Source organism: Arachis stenosperma, chromosome 9 (assembly GCF_014773155.1).
Source record: "Arachis stenosperma cultivar V10309 chromosome 9, arast.V10309.gnm1.PFL2, whole genome shotgun sequence".
Lineage (NCBI taxonomy): Eukaryota > Viridiplantae > Streptophyta > Magnoliopsida > Fabales > Fabaceae > Arachis > Arachis stenosperma.
In genome coordinates, this window is record NC_080385.1 from 80418648 (window position 1) to 80438783 (window position 20136).

The 20136-nt window shown below is 38.7% G+C and overlaps 1 protein-coding gene across 3 annotated transcripts; it reads right to left on the reverse strand.

The window, feature by feature from the left end:
* Positions 1-1283: 1283 nt before the first annotated feature.
* On the reverse strand, positions 1284-19126 carry LOC130948470 (transcription factor UNE12-like). Of its 3 annotated transcripts, none has more exons than XM_057877213.1 (7): positions 18267-19126; positions 17245-17373; positions 2978-3106; positions 2767-2832; positions 2621-2686; positions 2148-2225; positions 1284-2048 (listed from the first exon to the last, which is right to left on the reverse strand). In XM_057877213.1, the coding sequence occupies exons 1-7, from the start codon at positions 18663-18665 to the stop codon at positions 1812-1814; spliced, it is 1104 nt and encodes a 367-aa protein (XP_057733196.1). In that variant the 5' UTR covers positions 18666-19126; the 3' UTR covers positions 1284-1811. The 3 variants fall into 3 exon arrangements, 2 of the variants coding, with proteins under 2 accessions (XP_057733196.1, XP_057733197.1); XM_057877214.1 differs by having other exon boundaries at positions 1288-2045; positions 18267-19124; XR_009073068.1 differs by lacking the exons at positions 1284-2048; positions 2148-2225; positions 2621-2686; positions 2767-2832; positions 18267-19126 and adding an exon at positions 7334-13148.
* Between the last annotated feature and the right edge of the window lie 1010 nt (positions 19127-20136).

Sequence of the window (20136 nt, forward strand, 5' to 3'; positions counted from 1 at the left end):
GTTATTTTGCTAATCAAAGTACTTGCTGCTTGTGTAATAGCAGATTGTTAATGAAATAACATTATTTTTTTCATCTGAAGAAGAGAAGGAGAGTCGAAGAAGAGAAGGAAAGTCGAAGAATAGAAGAACGTAGCATACAGTTTGAAGAAGGGAAGACAATTAGGGTTTTATAATTGAAATGGACTAATTTGGGTAATATTAGGCAATTCTAAATACCAATTTGAATCAAATTCAACCTTGGCACACATCAGCATACAGCTGGAATGCCCACATTGCAGTTAACGTTCCACATCAGCAATGTTTTTGACGGTACTTCTGCGAAGGACTAACGGAGACGCACGTTTCTGAATTTAAGGGATTTAGTTGGTCATTTAGAAAAATTAAGGACTAAATTGAATACCGATTTGAAATTCAGGGACTATTTTGGGCATTTACTCATATATAAATTATATAGTTCGCCGGGGATACGGTGAACTCTATATAAATTATAGGGTTCGCCAGAGGTGCAGCAAACTCTAATTTATATAGAGTTCGCCGAAAATGCAACGAACTTGTCTTTATTACCAAAAAAAAAATCATATTCTAAAGAATAAAGTTAAAATATTTTATTTGAGAAATTAAATATTTTTTATTTTATTTACGAAAAAAATCCCACCAGTTATGATATGCTTCCAAACACCTTTACAATGCAACCAAAATAATAATTTTTTTAGTTCAACTTGCATTAAAAATTTCTTTACCGACATCATACGTTACATAACCATCCCTCCGCTTTTTGAATAATGGTCCCACTTTTTTTCTCCACTGACCCAAAAAATTCAAAAATAAAGAGAAAAAAGGAGCCTCCCACTACATACAAATTTGGTCATCCACCACCAACCCCACCATAGAATTTAGAGAGAAAAATCATCAAGAAGGCCATAGAAAAAATAAACACTTATTTTAATCATCTTCACCATGACAATGACATGCTGGGATACCAAAGTTTTACTTATTAGCAATCGCAACTACTACTTGTTTAAAAAGAAAATACAACAAAACAAATTTAATTAAGACTCTTAAAACTTAGTTTATTTTGGTCAATGGTTATCTCACTCACATATTTAAATAAATGTTGGAGTTTAAATTTTATCATGTACATACAATAAATTCTTAAATAAAGTTCAAATATGTAATCAATTATTTATTGACCTTCTAAACAAAGATTTATCGTAAAAATTCCAAAAAAAAAAAAAAAAACTAAGACTTAAATTAAAATTAAAAAGAATAGCTGAACCGACCCAGATCCTTCTCCATCCAATCACAATTTGTAAAGTATGCAAGAAAGTAGAACACCTCCCACCCCCTCCTTTGTCGTGGTTCATAAAGGTTGTTGAAAAAAAAATAATAAAAGAAAACACAAAAAGATTGGGACCAAATTATCTTAAGGTGGAGAATTGTGTTGATCAAATTCATCGTATGGTGCCTTTGTCACATATAGCTAGTGCATGTAGATTGTAGTTTGATAGTTGAGGCGTACACAAAAACATAGAGACAAATTAAAGAAATAAAATTGTGTGTAATTTCAAATTTTTTTAAAAAAGGCAGAAAATACACAAACATATATTGATCTTATAATTCCCTAATTTGAAGCATAATTTTGTAATTATTTGTCTCCATTTGTATCATACTCAACTACCAAATACAACGATATATAGATAAGTGTTAATTGTGTACACAACATGTATTTTAGATTGATCTAATAAAGCTATACTGAATGATGAATAATGGATGGTATATTAGCACAAAATAAAATACGATGTTTGGAATATCTATGAATGGGAGTTAGATTCAGGCTTGATGAGTGATGATGGTTCTGAAGGAGGCATACGGAAAATGGCTGAGGCAAGAGAAATAGGCATAATGCAAAGTGCCTTGGATTGAAGGAATTGCATGGCAGCTCCAACATCTTCTTCCATTAACTTTGCAACTTGTTGCTCTGTTCCATCATTTGACCATTTCTCCCATGCTTGCTCATTGTTCCCTCCGCCTTCTATTTCCTCACCCTGCTGTATACACATTGTTAACATACACAATGAAAATAATACGAAAAAGAAAAAGAGTAGCATTTTGATTTTTCAAATGTTGAAAATTAAAAGGATGATCACCTCGACAGCAGATAGAGGAACATCAGCCACAAGCTGGGCAACAGCGCCAGCCCCACCTAGTCTACTCATGCTCAATACCTGTATCAACGCACATGATTGGTGAAAACCATGTACCACGTTTGAAAAGTTATTATTATTATAGTAGCCCACAATATCCCTAATTCGATTGAGACCTCATTGCACAAATGGGAAGAAGACACACGAGATAATAATGTCAATCCATGAATGACATTGTAACTACTACTTAAAAAAGTAGTAATTATAGTGCTAAAGGTCATCAAATCATGTGTGTGGAGCCTTGTGAAATATACACAATGTGCATAGATAGTAGATAAATGAGACCAAATATCTTTAGGTTGTAAAGATAAATATTAGAAAACTGTTTTAATTTGTCTCTATCATTTAGAAAAGTAGAAAATATAAAAATTGTATTAGGACTTAGGACATATATAATTAATGAAAGATTTTCATACCTTAACTTGGAGCCTTAGAAACTTGACATAATCCACAATTTCATCAAGCATGGCTGCTCTGTCCGTCTACAACAACATAGATTCACAATATCTAAGCAAACAAAAGATATTGAAGTTGAAATTCGTAATACCAAAGCATAGAATACCTTATTGATGCTGGGAACTAATTCCTGCAATGCCTTCATTCTTTCAGCAATCCTCTCACGACGTAACTGCATTGCATATGAGTAAACATGACAACATGCACCTTATTATGTTCTCGGTTGCCTTTTCTTCAAATATAATTTAAAGATGTACAAAAAGTTACAATAACAGATAAAAAAAAATCGAACGAGAATTAAAAGAAAAGCCACATACCCTCTCAGCAATACTGTGAGGATCGGTAGCTTGGCCTCTTCTTGCTCGCACTCGAGGGCGTATCCCCGGTGGTTGTTGTGGCAGAGCAGTTACAGACACTGGATTTGGTGCTTGCTGCCTCTGAAATGCCTGCAATGCCAACCTCCTCCTTCGTTAGTAACACCACAATTTTATACCATAAATAGTTAGAGCATTTCATCACTAAAATTAGCAATATCTTTTTTGTTATTTCTTCTTGAGTAATACTAGAAAATCAATACTATATCAATTAATTTCGGTCAATATTATAACAAATTGTCAAACAAGTCTAATATGAAGCTCATTAAAAATGATATGAATTTGTATCAGATATTTTTTTAATTGAGTTTTAAGTATTCTTATTTTTAAAAATTTTAGATATTTTTTCTTATATTAAATATTAGCATATATGTTGGTTTTATAATATTAGCTTCTAAAACTTTTTTTCTTTTTGGAAACATAAACTAATGTGCTTATGTGCAAATGTTACCTTGGAGCATTGATATTTTTGAGGAATAAAAAAAAAAAGAAAATTATCAACGATTTCAATTAGATTACTCTAAAAGGCAAGCTAAATACAACTTCAAAATAGTTCTTAAAAATATAAATTTTTGTTTTGTTTTTTTTTTTCACAATATTTTTCAATACGACAGGCTAATAATTAATTCGTCGTGAATCTGAATTCTATTTAAGAGTCTGTTATAAGATGAGATTTGAATCTCTGAACACTTACTTAAAGAAACAAGTAAATTGATCACTCAATCAACTCAAGTTAGTTTTCGTTAAAACATAAATGATTTCAAATTGTATAAATAATTAAGTAGACATTCATATCTTTTAAATTTTAATACTACTGCACACATTTATTCATATCTTTTAAATTTAATACTGCACCTCTGGTTTTCTCATTAATCACAATCATGACTGTACTGGATACCTCCGGTACGGGTTGAGGGATGGATCGGGAACTAGCGAAGCGATGGGGGGAGGTACCTGCAAAGACACTCCAACGCTCAAATCAGAATGGATCTGAGAGGTACAAGGTGTGAGGAATGAATGAATACCTGGAGGGACCTGGGTCCTCTATTTATAGGCGAAGGTAGCTATCGTATCTTATCTTCTCTGGTTAAGATAAGGGAGACGTTCGAATTCGAAAGTTGGTTGGGAGTTCTAGTGGGCCGGTCCCAGGCCTTCTAGAGGGTTTCGATGGTCCGGACCCGGGTAGCCGGGTTCGGGGTTTTACTTTGGGTCAGGGATCCGTGGGCTGGATCCATAACAGTTGCCCCCGCAGTGGGAGAGTGAGTGAGGTTGGTCTGTCGCTGGGAGATGCGATTTTGACCGTGAGCTAGGTCAGTTTGTCGTCGAGAGATGCGGTCTTGGCCTGGGGGCCTTCAGTCCCTCTCGGGTGGTCGTTTGATTCTTTTGAGGGGGGTCGGTGTGCCGGCCCCGGTTTTTATGGTTATGCCGAAGATTCGCCTGGCCGTTTTGGTCTGACGCGACTCTTCTGTGTCCAATGAGCCTGTTGCGTTTTTCGAGGCGTGCTTTATTGGTTTCTTTTTCCAAGGGGGTCATTTATTGCGAGGGGACATTTTTTCGGTGTCTTTCCTTTATTGCCCCTATGCGCCTTTTTGTTGTCCAGGGTTATTTGCGTTTTTCTGCCCCCTTTTGAAACCGTTTTGGCTTTCCTTCTTACTTCCCTTGTTCATTCTCATTTTTCTTTTGTTCTTTCCTCTGAAGAAGATTCTCCTTCTCTCTGCTGTGTTCTGGTGTTTCCTCGTGGTTGGATTTCTGCTTCCCTACTGCAGTATTTTTTCTTGTTTTCTGCATTGTCAGGTTAGTATCCTCCTGTTTCTTCTTTTTTTTCTATTTGATGGTATCTTGTTGTTCTATTTTTTGCCATGCGTTGTTACTGCTGTCTATGTTGTTTGTGCTGTGTTTTTGGGTGATGGTGGTATTTTGCGTTTTGGAGGGGTTGAGAACCGCCGCGTTTGATAGTAGGTAGTGGGTTGGTTTTTGGTTGTCTTTTTCTGCTTCTGCGTAGGGTTAGTAGGCTGATGGTGGTGCTCCTCCTTGTTTTAGGTATGCATCGGCGGAGGAGCGAGGGTGTGGGTACTCTGATAGCCCCTTCCAGGGGCGTCCCCGCTCGCTATGCTTGGGTGACTAGCGATGTGTGGGGTGTTCCGTCGCGGATGACGGAGGCCGATCTCCAAAGGCTCCGTGATCAAGGGGCGGTGTGTGGTGGTGGTGATGTGGAGCGGCAGTATGAGCTTGTCCTCCCTGATGAGGACAAGCGGGTTTGTTATCTGAATCTCAATTCGCCGACCGTGCCGGACTGGATGTGGGTTTACGAATCGATGTTTACTCGACTCGGTGTGTGCCTCCCCTTTTCCCCGTTTGTTCAGGAGTTGCTGAGTCGGTGTTCCGTGGCACCGTCGCAGCTTCATCCGAACAGTTGGGTGGCTGTTCGGTCCTTTGAGCTTGTGTGTTAATATCTCGACCTTCCAGTTTCCGTGCCTGTTTTCCGTTTTCTTTTCTTATGTACTCTTCCGACTAAGGAAGGGAAGCATAAGAAAGGATATATGTCTTTCCGGGCTCAGCCTCATCATCGTATATTCGGTTTGTTTGAAGATTCTTTCCACAGTTTTAAGAGAGAATACTTTAAAGTGCGCCCCGTTCAGGGGCATCGTCCTTTTTGGTTGACATTAGAAGGCGAGCGTCGGTTTTCGACTTACTGGAATTTTGGTGCCGGGTCGTCGGTCTTGACCAAGGTCACGTATGATGCTTTGTCTCCGGAGGATAAGGACGTCGCTAGTTTTCTTTGGCATTTGTTTGGGGATCGTCCGTTGAATCCTTGGGATGTCATGGGGGACCCTGTGGCTTGTTGGACGTATATTGGTGTGTTTTTATCATTTTGTTTTTCCTTGTGTCTTCTTTTTGGCTTTGTAACTTGTATTTTTTTTTTTGTTTCTTTCAGTTGAGATGGCTGGTGGTTTGACTTCTCTGGCGAGGTTGAAGGCTGTGATGGATCAGGAGGAGGGGTCGTCGGCATCTCCTGCTACCCCTGTCTCTAATCCTGCTGTGGGTTCCCAAGCTGTTTCTCAGGAAGTGGTTTCGGCTGGGGTTAGGGTTGGTACCCAGGTTCCTCCCGGTCCCGTGAATTCGCTTGAGGAGGAGGTCGTTGTGGTTTCGGCTGTTGAGGCTTCTCGGAAGAGAAAGAGGCCTGAGGAGCCTAGTAGTGAGACCTTGGGGGAAGAGGGTGATGTTCCCACTGTGATAGACCGACGTTTTGATGCTTCGGGGTTCATAGATCAGTACTTGATGCCTGGCACCGAGCCATTTTTTGGTGAGTGTGATGTCTCTTTTCAAGCCAAGTCGGTGTATCGCGCCCTTTTATGGTATGCCGTTATTGTTCGGAAGGCCGAGCCCGTGATGGCTCAGGTCGGTTTGTTGGATAAGAAGCTTCATCACTCCCAAGCTGATGTGACCAAGTTGAAAGAGCAGCTTGAATCTACCGAGGTAGCGAGGGAGAAGGCGGTGAAGTCTTCCGAGGAGGCCGGGGGGGAGATCCTCTGTCTTTCCGAGGTCGAGACTTCGCTTCTTTCGCAGCTGAGTGGAGCGGCACCGGGCTTCCGATGCGGGTTCTCAGGCTGCTGTGCTTCTTGGTGAGGTGAAGGATTTAAAGGCCGAAGTTGTTGCTCTAAAAAAGGAGAAGGCGGAGTTGTTGGCTAATGCGAAGGGTGCGATTGCGGCTACCGAGGAAACGATGAGGGCTCAGGCTTTGGTGTTGGCCCTGGGTGTGGATGTGTCCGTGATGGGGGCTTTCAAGACCGTCCGTGATGGCCGAATTGTAGACCTCGAGTAGCTTTTACTGTACCTTGTTATTTTGGTTTGTTTTGTTTATTATGGATATTTGGTTGGCCGTGGGCCGTATACTTGGTATGTTTTGAACTTCGGTTTGTGCCATTGTGGCCATTTATATTTTGCTATTGATGACTTGTGTGGTCGTTTGGTCTTTTTTGTTTTATTTTGAGCCGTTATGTGTTTTAAGCCGTTGTGACTTTAGGACCTTTGGTAGGCCATTAGTATTTTGGGGATATCCGTTTGTTAGGCCCCGAGGATGATCGGTTCTCGGTGTTGCGGCCGTGTCTCTATTCTGTTTTGGGGAAAAAGAAAAGGGAAAAAACACAATGGAATTTTATTGGGACTCGTTAAAACCCTCCGTTTCTAGAGGGAAAAAGTACCCGTGATTAAAATTTTCTAAAAAGGGAAAATAAATGTAGTGTGATAGAGAAGGGAAATGAGTAAAATCTAAAAAACATTAGAAAGATAAGGGATGACCTAAAGAGGTCGGTCTAAGTGTAGTAGCGTCGTAAGTTGGCGGCGTTCCATGTTCTCGGGACTTCGTCGCCGTTGAGTCGTTCGAGTTTGTATGCTCCCCTTCCGATGGTGGCTTTGATTCTGTATGGTCCTTCCCAATTGGGGGTGAGTTTTCCTTCCCCTGGGGTCGGGGCTCCGATGTCATTTCGTCGTAGGACGAGGTCGTCGGGTGCAAATTCTCATTTGATGACGCCGTGGTTGTACCTTAAGCTGATTCTTTGTTTTAGGGCTAGTTTCTGATATGAGCTATGCTTCTTTCTTCGTCGATGAGGTCGCGTTCCGCTTCCTCGTCGTTCCTTCCGACCGTTTTTCTGGGGCTTGGGTCTCCTATCTCCACTGGGATGACGACTTTTATACCGTATGTTAATCGGAAAGGTGTCTCCCCTATGGTCGTTTGGGGTGTTGTTCTGTATGACCATAGGACCAAACCGAGTTCGTCGGCCCATAGTCCTTTGGCTTCGTCGAGCCGTTTCTTGAGTCCTTTGACGATTATTTTGTTTGCAGATTCCACCTGTCCGTTTGTTTGGGGGTGTTCTACCGAGCTAAAACGGTGGGATATGTGTAGTCCTTCTAGGAATTCTCTGAACTTTTTGTCAGCAAATTGGGTTCCGTTGTCCGAGATAACGATCTCGGGGATCCCGAATCGGGTGATGATCTGTCGCCAGAGGAATTTTCGGCATTGGGTTGCCGTGATGGAGGCCAGGGGCTCAGCCTCGATCCACTTAGTGTAGTATGGCGACGATGAGATATCGGAGTTGGCCGGGTGCCGTAGGAAGGGGTTCGACAAGGTCGATTCCCCAGGTGCCGAATGGCTGCTCTCCCGATATGATGCTGAGCTGGTGCGGGGCGGCCTGGTGGATGTTGGCGTGCTTTTGGCATTTATCGCAATTTTTTACTAACTGCATGGAGTCCTGGATAACCGTGGGCCAGAAGTAGCTGGCTCGGATAACTTTTTGGCCGAGGGTTTTACCTCCGATGTGGTGGCCACAACAACCTTTATGGATTTCGCGGAGTATGTACTCCGTGTCTCCGGCTTCAACGCATTTGAGGAGGGGTTGCGAGAGTCCAGGTTTGTATAGTTGCCCTGCGACAACCGTGTAGTTGGCGGCTTCTCTTTTTGTCCATTTCTCCTCTTTGGGGTCTTCAGGTAGTGTTCCGTCGAGGAGGTATTGTAGGATAGGGTAGGTCCATGATCCTTGGCCAGAGAGTGTCAGGCAAGCGTTAGCTGCTGTGGATATGGACGGTGATTTAATGACTTCCTGAATTAGCGATTTATTGCCGTGTCCTAGTTTGGTGCTGGCTAGCTTGGAGAGAAGATCTGCTCTGGTATTTCGTTCTCTGGGAACGTGCCGTATGGTGATGTGATTGAACCCTTCTTTCGGTTTGTTTACCTTGGCAAGGTATTGTTGGAGTAAAGGGTCCCGTGTTTGGTAGTCTCCGTTGATTTGGGAGCTAAATACCTGTGAATCAGTGCTTACTTCCAGGACTTTTGCTCCGACGTCCTTGGCTAGGGCTAGGCCTGCCAGGAGGGCCTCATATTCTGCTTGATTATTAGAAACTGGGAATTCATATCGTACTGACTGTTCGATTACGACCCCGTTTTAGCTTTCGAGTATGACCCCGGCACCTCCGGAGGTGACGTTTGATGAGCCGTCGACGTGCAGCTTCCATGACTCGGGAGTGGGATTTCCCGGAGTCATTTCGGCGATGAAGTCGGCCATGGCTTGTGCTTTGATTGCGTTTCGGGGTTCAAACTTGAATTGGAATTGGGACAGCTCGATGGACCATGCTAGCATTCTTCCTGGTAGGTCGGGCTTTTGTAGTACCTGTTTGACTGCTTGGTCGGTCCGGACCGTCACGGGATGGGCCTAGAAGTATTGTCGTAAGTGCCGGGAGGCCGTGAGGAGCGCGAAAGCGAGTTTTTCTAGACGTGAGTAGTGGGTCTCTGCGTCTTGTAGGACCTTGCTTATGAAGTATATGGGTTTTTGTTCTTTCTGCTCGTTTTCGCGAATGAGTGCTGCTGCCAGTGCCTCATCCGTTTTGGAGAGGTATAGGTAGAGGGTCTCCCCTGTTTGGGGTTTGGCGAGAATTGGTGGTTCTGCTAGGACTCTTTTGAAGTGTTGGAAGGCTTCTTCGCATTCTGCTTCCCATTTAAAGGGGGCTCCTTTCTTCATCAGTTTGAAGAAGGGAATTGCTTTTTGTGCCGATGCTCCGAGGAAGCGGGATAACACTGTGAGCCGGCCGGCGAGCTTTTGGATGTCGTTGAGGTTTTTTGGGCTTGTCATGTCAAGGATGGTGCGACATTTCTCTGGGTTAGCTTCGACTTCGCGTTAAGTGAAAATGAAGCCGAGGAATTTTCCTGCCTCCATTCCGAAGACGCATTTTGTCGGGTTGAGTCGCATTCGATGCTTTCGTAGGGTGTTCATTATGAGCCTGAGGTCGCTGATGAGTTGTTCGCCGGATTCAGTTTTGGCGAGCATGTCATCTATGTAGACTTCTAATTTGGTTCCAGACAGATTTTGAAATATCTTACTGACGAGCCTTTGGTAGGTTGCTCCGGCGTTCTTTAGGCCAAAAGGCATGACCGTGTAGCAGTATGTTCCGTCGGGGGTGATAAATGCTGTTTTTTTCTCGTCGGGTCGGTGCATCGGTATTTAATTATAGCCGGAGTATGCATCCATGAAGCTGAGGTATCGATGGCCGGATGCGGCGTCTACCAATCCATCGATGTTGGGTAGGGAGAAGGCGTCTTTTGGACAAGCTTTGTTAAGGTCCGTATAATCGACGTACATTCGCCATTTCCCGTTGGACTTCTTTACTAATACGACGTTTGCCAACCACGTCGTGTATGGTAGTTCTCTGATGAAGTTTGCCTCGAGTAAGGCATTTACTTGTCTCCTGACCTCGGCTGCCCAGTCCTGGGACATTTTTCGTCTTCTTTGTGCCACGGGTTTGGCTTTGGGATCTACGGCTAGTCGGTGGGACATTAGGTCGGGGTCTATCCCGGGCATGTCGGCTAGTGTGAAAGCGAATAGGTCTCTGTTTTGTTTCAAAAATTGAGAAAGGTTTTCTTTAAGGTCGTATGGGAGGTTTCTGTTGATGAAAGTGTATTCGTCTTTGGTTCGTCCTATTTGTAGTTTTTCCATGTCGCCTTCTGGTTCTGGTCTGTGCTGGCCGTCTTGTCGGGCGTCCAAGTCGGCTAGGAATATCCCAGCCGCATCGCAAGACTTCTTTCGTAAAGCTAGACTGGTGTTGTCGCATTCTGCTACGACCTCGCGGTCTCCGTGAATAGTGGCTATGTAGCCGTCATCCGCTATGAATTTCATAAGGAGATATTTGGTAAAAATGATGGCGGAGATGTCATTGATCGTTTTCCTTCCATGGATGACGTTGTAGGCGGTGGAATCTTTTAGGACCACAAATTCGGACAGAATTGTCTTCCTTTGGTTGCCTGTCCCTATGGTGAGGGGTAGGGTGATGGAGCTGTCCGGTTTGAGGAAATTGTCCCTAAGTCCTATAACGCCATTGCAGTGTGTTTGGAGATTTTCGTTGCGGAGCCCGAGCTTGTCGAAGGATTCTGGGAAGAGGATGTTGGAGTCTGCACCGGTGTCCACTTGTATCCTTCGAACTAGTCCCGTTCCGATTCTTGCCGAGATGACGAAAGGTGCATCTTCGGCCTAGGTGCCGTGTTGGCAGTCCTCGGGTAGAAAGTTTATCGTTTTGTCGGGAGTGGTAGATGGGGCTTGATTTCTGACGGCCAAGACCTTGAGGTCCTTTTTTAGCGTCGATTTTGATTTGCCTGGTATGTCTTTGCCTGTGATAACGTTTACTATTATGGTCGGGTTGTCTTCTAGACTTTCCTTGGGAGGTTGTTTTTGTGTTCTCGGGTTGCGTCCTTCTCTTTCAGTTGACCTGTCCCTTTCTGCACGTCTTGGTTCTCTGATGATTTTGGCGAACTCTGGGAGTTTGCCATCTCTTATGGCTTGTACGAGGGCGTCTTTGAGGTCGAAACAGTCTTGTGTCCTGTTCCCGTAACCTCGGTGGTAGTCGCAGTAGAGGATTTTGTTGCTACCTGTTCTTTCTTTGAGTTGCCGGGCTTTTGAGATGATGCCTCGATCTGCTATCTGGTGGTATATCTCGGTAATTGGGGCCGTTAGGGGTGTGTAATTAGAGAATTTGCCGATCCTGGGTGGTCGATTTGTGTTTGTTGGTTTGTGGTGTTCCCTTAGGCCTTCTCTGGGTGGGTTGTGCCGAGGAGTCGGGTTGCCGTATTGGGCATTGTTGTGTTGCCGTTTGTTGGCGGCGACGACCTGACTGACCTCTTCGTTGTTTATATAATCTTTGGCGATGTTTTGGATCTCGTGAATGGACCATACTGGTTTGGTGGTAAGGTGTTTGCGGAAGTCTTCATTCATGAGTCTGTTCGTAAGGCAGAGACTTGCGACCGAGTCTATGAGCCCGTCGATTGTTAGGCATTCGTCGTTGAATCGGTCGAGATACTTCCTTGTGGATTCGTCGTGCCTTTGTGTGAACCCTAATAGGCTGATGGGGTGTTTGGCCTTGGTGATTCTGGTGGTGAATTGGGCCATGAACCTTCGTGATATGTCGCGAAAGCCGGTTATGGATTCGTTGGGGAGGGCATTGAACCATTTGATCGCTGGTCCGGACAAGGTCACTGGGAAGGCTCTGCATCGGACGGCGTCAGTGGCGCCTTCTAGGTTCATTCAGGCTTTGAATGCTGTTAAATATTCCTGGGGGTCTTTGGTTCCGTCGTATTTCATGTCCGTGGATTTATCAAATCCTTTGGGGAGCTTTGCTTTCAAAATTCTTTCTGTGAAGGGGGTGGCTCCCATTATCACATGGTCGTTTCTTGTGCATTTGGTTTCTCGGTATCGTTGGTCATCGTCCGTGTGGGCGGGATCGCGAGATATTCTGCGGTCGTATCTTTTGCTGTATCTTCATTCTGGAGATCTGTTACGTGAGGTGCTTCTATCATGCCTTTTGGCGTGTCGTCGTTCTGGCGATTTGCCGTGGCGGGACCTGGATCTGGAGGTTGCGTGACTTCCATGTTCGGCGTTATGCCTTTCTTTGTTGGCAACCCGACCTTCAAGTTCCTGTACTCTGTGGCAGAGTTCTCTGATTATTTGCGCTGACTTGTCTTCCGGATTCCCGAGATTCCGAGTCTTGGCGGGGTTGTTTTCTTTGTTATGGACGGTACTTGCTATCCTTCCTTGGAGTATGGCTTCTTGGTTTTCAGGAGTAGGGTTTCGTGTTCGGGAGTTATCTTGGCGACTTATGGAATGCTCTTCGGGTTCATCCGCCATTCCGACTAAACCGGCGTAAGTTTCCCACAGACGGCGCCAATCTACTGGATGCCTCCAGTACGGGTTGAGGGATGGATCGGAAACTAGCAGGTCGAGGCGGAAGCCGAATTACTTGACTGGAGCGATGGGGGGAGGTACCTGCAAAGACACTCCGACGCTCAAGTCAGAATGGATCTGAGAGGTACAAGGTGTGAGGAATGAATGAATACCTGGAGGGACCTGGGTCCTCTATTTATAGGCGAAGGTAGCTATCGTATCTTATTTTCTCTGGCTAAGATAAGGGAGACGTTCGAATTCAAAAATTGGTTGGGAGTTCTAGTGGGTCGGTCCCGGACCTTCTAGAGAGTTTCGATGATTCGGATTCGGATAACCGGATTCGGAATTTTACTTTGGGTCAGGAATCCGCGTGCTGGATCCATAACAATGACTCACTCTATTCTTCGAAATGCAACCTACACAATAATAGAGTAGCACGACCAGAATTAATATCGTGCTATATATTCTGAATTTTCAATAAAACTAAGAAGTCAGGTAGCAACTATCAATTGCAAAAGGATTATTCTTTTCATATGTACAGGACACTTATTACTCTCCAAATAAGAGAGAAGCACACTAATTAATTACAATATTTTATGTTCCAAAAACATCTGATTAGTTTGTCATTTAATGTGACATTCTCATTCTATGTAAAAGGAGAATTCTTTTTTAAGAAATGCCATGCTTTGCGCAGATAGAACCAATTCCCTAAAAAGCTAACAAGGACTTAGCCATAGTACATGTTTGGCGTTGCCCTTAAGTCACTACATATATAAATAGAACTTGTTAGGGACAACAAGTAGACAACTCATTACTCATTAAGTGCAAGCAAAACAGATTCTAGATGTTTCGTATTCATGCACAATTACAATTAACATGAATACAAATTCATTGCATTAGCAGTTAGGACACATCAACATCCCTTTGGACTGTGGATTTCATAAAAGAGTTAGTGTTATACACAATTTAATTTAGAAAAAAGTGTGGTTATTAAGATATTTGACAATGATATTGTAGAGTTTTAAGGGTTTGTCAATAGTTATTGAATTTTGACATGCATAAGATAAAGAATCGAAATTCAGACACTTAAAGTATTTTGAGTGAGTTAATTATTCGATTAATTTAAATTAGTTAAATTTATATATTTAGATAATTTTTAACTAATAAATTTAAAAATAATTAATTTATTGATATCACATTATAGAATTAATTATCAGGATAAAATTATTTTATATTTATATAACGAATGCTACTTATATTTTATTAAGTTGCTATGGTGTATGGATACGGACATGGATACAGGATACGATACGGGATACGTGGATGCATAAATTTTAAAATTTCATAAGACATGTAGACACGACATATATATAAAATATAAAGCATTTTTTAGATAAATTATAATGATATTTTGATATTTTATTGATATTAAAATATAAAATAATTTTTTAACTATTTTTAATGTTTTATTTAAATTATATAAAGTATTTAAAATATTTTTTGTTTTAATAAATAATAATATATATTATTTCTAAACTCGTTTTAAGAATATATATTAAGAATAACGCTAGATATATTAACACGTGATGCTATTTAGGTGTATTTAAATATATTCGGCGAAATTTTTTTTATTTTTTTATTAAAATACGGTTGAATACAACAGACAAATATGCATAAATTTTAAAATTTTATAAGACATGTAGACACGACATATATATAAAATATAAAGTATTTTTTAGATAAATTATAATGATATTTTGATATTTTATTGATATTAAAATATAAAATAATTTTTTAACTATTTTTAATGTTTTATTTAAATTATATAAAGTATTTAAAATATTTTTTGTTTTAATAAATAATAATATATATTATTTCTAAACTCGTTTTAAGAATATATATTAAGAATAACGCTAGATATATTAATACGTGATACTATTTAAATGTGTTTAAATATATTCGGCAAAATTTTTTTATTTTTTTATTAAAATACGGTTGAATACAATAGACAAATATCTATATCTGATAAATAAACACAGTAATTCAACGAAATATCTGTACTTTATAATTAAGCTTAATAGATATCGTATCCAAGTTTAGGAGTAAACATACGTGTATTTATTAAAAGAAATTGGGTCTTTATTAAGGATTTTATATTAATTAGTGTATTAAAGCTATTAATTTAAAACATAAATGTTTTCATTAATTTTCATTTAAAAAATTGCTGAATTTAAGTTAGGGTCCCACAATTAAGATGAAGATGGAGCTTGAGAATTTCAAAATGTGCACATGATAATTCCACTGACAAAATGACAAGCTCCTATACGAAATAGAAATATTCAAATATGTGACCCACGCGCTATCTAAATCGTCCCATAATTGGCCCTGAGATGGAACATAGGGGCATGCCTGTATATTATTTTATTTTCGTAATAATTTATAAATGGAAAAAAGAAAACGCGTTTGGTGGAAAGGGGGGACAAATCCGGTATTTCAACTAAAGTAGTACTGGTAAGTAGTAAGTACTCATCAGTCTTTGATTGTAGAATTAAGCTACCTACCTACAAGCTTAAACCAAAGTGGTAATTAATTATGTGTATGCTTAAATAAAAAAGGAAAATAGTATTTGACTAATAATATAATTTTATATATAATATAAAAAATATGGTATTAACTAAATTTAAAATTCTAAAAAATAAATTTTAATAATATAAAAATAAAATATTGACAAAAAATATTATTTAATATATCAATAAGTATTTGTTTCTAATATTTTTCTGTAAAAAATAGTACTAAATACTAATAATAATAAGTATAAAATTTGATCGACTGTATGCAAAACAAAATCCTAATTCCTGAGTATTCATTTTTATTTTTGATATAAGAGTGAATGAAAGAGAGAAAAGGCAATTATTCAGAGAATGCGAATATTGCTCTTGAGAGATTGAAACGGTTGAACATAAATATAAACGCATCCAAAGCAGAGCCAGAGAAGGTTCAAATTGTAATGGAAGCCTCAAAACCCAACCGTGAGATTTTCATAGTTAATAAATAAAAGAGTTGGAAGGGAAAGGCACGCATAATAACCTTTCATTAAATATAATGATATCAGGGAGTAAAATAATTGTTGAGTATTCTATGTATTTATTTATTTATTTATATATAGTAAAGAAATGAATGAATGGCCACGGATGAAGGACATAATAACAGAAAAGAAACACACACACATATATATATGTGTGTGTGTGCAGAGGCATCTCATCTTTATATGCATTGTAAAGTCATCCAACTTTAAGGTTAATGTATTTTAATAACTTGTCGTCGTATAGGTTTAAGGTAATTATTGAGTGAACAAAAGTGGCCCATTGGGCAGATGGGTATAATTAAAGCATAATTATCATTATCATATCTTTCACGATGATGATGATAATAATAATAATCATAGTATTAGATTACTGAATAAAGGGTTAGAGACGTAGTAGTAATAATAATAATAATAATAATAATAATAATAATAATAAAAGATAAGTATGATTTTGGTCCCAACGTAGAGATTAAAAATTTATTTGGTCTTCGACCTTTTTTTTGCTCTAAAATGGTCCCAAGATTTCAGTTTGTTTTAAAATCGTCTTTTTTACTAATTTTATTTTTTATTACTAAACTACCCCTCATTAAAAAATTATAAAATAATAATAATAATAATAATAATAATAATAATAATAATAATAATAATGATAATAATAATAATAGTAATAATAATAATAATTAGAAAAAAGTAAAATATATATATTTTTTGTATTTATAGAAAAAAAACTTAAGGTCCAACAATATTAATTTATTTTAGACGATAATTATAGTTAAGATCCTAAATTTTTGGTACAGCACTCTAATATTATAACTTTAACTAACATTTTTAAATATTATTAATTAATTATTAATAAAAAATAATAAATTGTACTAATATGTAACATTATTTTAGTTTATATTTTAAACTTTAAATTGTGTGATCTATTTTTTAAAAAAATTTTAAATGTACAAATAAAATTTTCTATTAATCTTTTAAAATTTATCATTTATATTTCTATTAAGGAATAATTTCGTTACTAAAAGTCTAAAACACATGTCCAACAGAATAAATTTGGACATAAAAAATTAAAATGATAAAAAATATTATTTATGTATTAAAATTAGTCAACAAATTAAGTACTATGTATTTATTTATAAATATACATATAATCATATGTATAGTTTAATTTATTTAGTGTATTTGTATATATAGTTGTAAAGAAATGTTAGAACATCTATTATTTAATAACAATAATGGGGTTATAAAAATTAGTAATGTAAAAGGCATATAAATCAAAGTTGAAAGTAACTGAGTTACATTAATTTTATTTTCAAATAATGATAATAATAACAATAAAAAGTGAAAACTCAAAGTTAAATTATATTTATGTAAATTTAATAAATAAAAATAGTTATATTTTCAGTTAATAGTAATAGATGAGATACCTGGTGGTGGTGGAGAGGAGATGGAAGAGTGGGGCGAAGAGGTGGCTGAGTAGGAGGAGGAAGGGGGGGAGTATTTTGCAACTGTCCAAACGCTGGAAACAAACCTCTCATGTGCATCGAATCCCGATCCTACCATACACACAACACAAGACAAACCATAAACAATTACATCCAAATGAAAACAAAACAAAACATAGAAACCAAACCAAGATCAAGTATAATATTTCATATTCTTGTGCGATGCTTGAGTTTCTCCAATTCTTGTCCTCTACATTCATGCATAATTATTAGTTGCTCACACCCCAACCAACTTAGTGAGCTTCTTACCTCCCAAAAATGATCTTGGCAACAATAATATTATCATCGTTGCATGGCTAGCTGCTTTGATAGACCAATTGAAATTACACATATATCTATGTCTATCTAAATGCATGTGCAAATTAAAGGTAACAAATCAAATTATGGAGATCCAAATCAAAATAAACCAGAAGATCAGATAGACTCTCTTTTTTCTTTTTCTTCCTATGATAAAGTAATCCCTTGCTTGTAGGCATTTCAGTAAGTTAATCAGATAGATAGTTTGGAATTCTAATCTTGTAGTCATTTCCACTCAACCATATATCCAAATTAATGCATATAGCACCACCAACAACATAACATGCCATATATCCCTCGTTCCATTTTAGATTCAATTACAACGATGAAAAGATATACCAAACAACTATAATATATATACAAAAAATCAGTCACTTATTATAATACATATTAAAATATAAAATATGTATTAAAAATAAATTAAACAAATTAAACAACTAACATCCTTTTGTACACAAATACTTATTAATGACTGTTTTGGTAGCTGAGATTTCGTATTTTGTATAACAAAACATGAAAGGAATATACAACTTAATTATACTCCGTTTTACTTTTTACATTTTAAGTTAATTGACAATTTAACTTAATGTATTTAAATTGGTTAAAACGAAGATATACATAGAGAAGAATATAACATAGATACTTACAGTAGTGATTCCAGCAGTAGAAGAGGAAGATGGAGAGCTATTATTATTATTATTATTATTATTATTATTAATATTGTTGTTGTTGGTATTGTTACTAAGACGAAGGTATTGTTGTTGTTGGTGGTGGTTGTTGTTAATGGCAGCCTCAACATCAGAAACTTGTTCAGGAAAGCGTCTAAGGAAACCAGTTTGCTCCAAATTCAAACCCAAAGGCATCCCCATTCTTAAGCCATCCGGAACAGTAGTGCTTGATACTGTGGACCCCAACTGAAGCACCATTGGCATGGACCCCACTAATGTTCTACCGCCACCGCCGCCATACTCACTTGGAACCGCCAAGATCTGTTCGAAGAAATCGTCGCCCAAACCTTCCGACCCGTTATTATTGTTACCAGCCATGATGATCTCTTTCTCTTAAAGCCGAAAGCAAAACCAGCAAACTCACTCTTTTATATATATGGGAAAGTTTCAACAGATTGTTAGTTGAAGAAACGAATCAAAGAAGCGTCGTTATGGGCACATTTTTTGTGTTTTGAGAAGCACGAAGAGCGGAAAATAAGGAAGGTTTAAAAGTTGTTATGTCGTGTTGTTTTGGGTGAACCGAAATGGAATTCCACTACTTCGCAGTTCCCAATGAAGTTGTTTGGGTTATCAGTTATGTTTGTTGTGGTGTCACTGTGTGAAATTTAAGAAGAGTTGAAAATGAAAGAGAAAGAAGACATAAAAGGAGAGTCGTGTGTTGGTGGTGGTGGCAACGGGGTTCAAAGTTTGAGGATTTTTCGTTTTTGATTATCAGCTTTTGGTAATAGTTGTGACAGTTTTTGGTGTGATGAGAGGATGGAGAGAATGGTATGGTTGAGTGCGCTGTGGCCTTTAAAGAGAGAGAGAGAGAGAGAGAGTTGCTCAAAGGTAACTGGGGTGAAGTCTTTCTTTCGTGCACGCACGCGCTCACTATTTCTATTTTATTAGCATCCAAATTAATTTTGAATGGAAGAGATCTATTTTCTATTAGCCAAGTGTTATAATATATCAAAAATGCTACTTGTATACTAAAATTAATAACCAATATAAATATATATAAATATATATGTAATTTAATTTATTTTTAATATATATTTATCATATCCAGCAAATAAAAGTCAAGTCTAATGAGACAAAAAGATCATAAAAAAAAATGGCCTTCATAATAAATTCGACCACTTTAAAAAGGTTAGACATCGACATAAGGAGGCGTAGCTTTTTCTACCCAAGGCAGATAATTATTTCTAGGAATCTCTCTTATTATCTTTATCTTTCTTAAAAGATAGATTCCAAGAAACTCCCAAGATAAAGGGAATGATCATCCATAAGAAAAGATGGAATTACTCCAACAAAAGTGGTTATCAACTCTACTATAAATACACTAGCACTCCACAAATATAATATACGTTCTAATCTACCAAAAACCTGCTTAAAACCCTTACGTTAAACATCGGAGTTTGTTGTAGGTACCATCCCTCACCTCCTCACAAGGAACTCGGACAAGCGACACCTCGGCACCAAAGAGATCGGACACTGCCATACGAACGGATTTAGACCTCACATTCAGACCCAAATCAACGTTTTAGGTAACCCTCGGAACATTGGCACCGTTGCCGGGGACCTGAAATTCTCTCTCTGACAAATAGCAGACCATGAGCATGAAGACGGCCACACGGCATCTAAATCTGAGCAAGAAGCTCAGCCAGAAGGCCAGGCCTTCGTGCCTCCTACTCTACCACAAAACACCCAAGGGCCTCACGGGGAAGGAACTTCGAGAAATCCTCATACAAGGAGGATCCATTCTAAAATCCACCATCCCGAGGATGAAGACCGCTTTCATACCACCGAG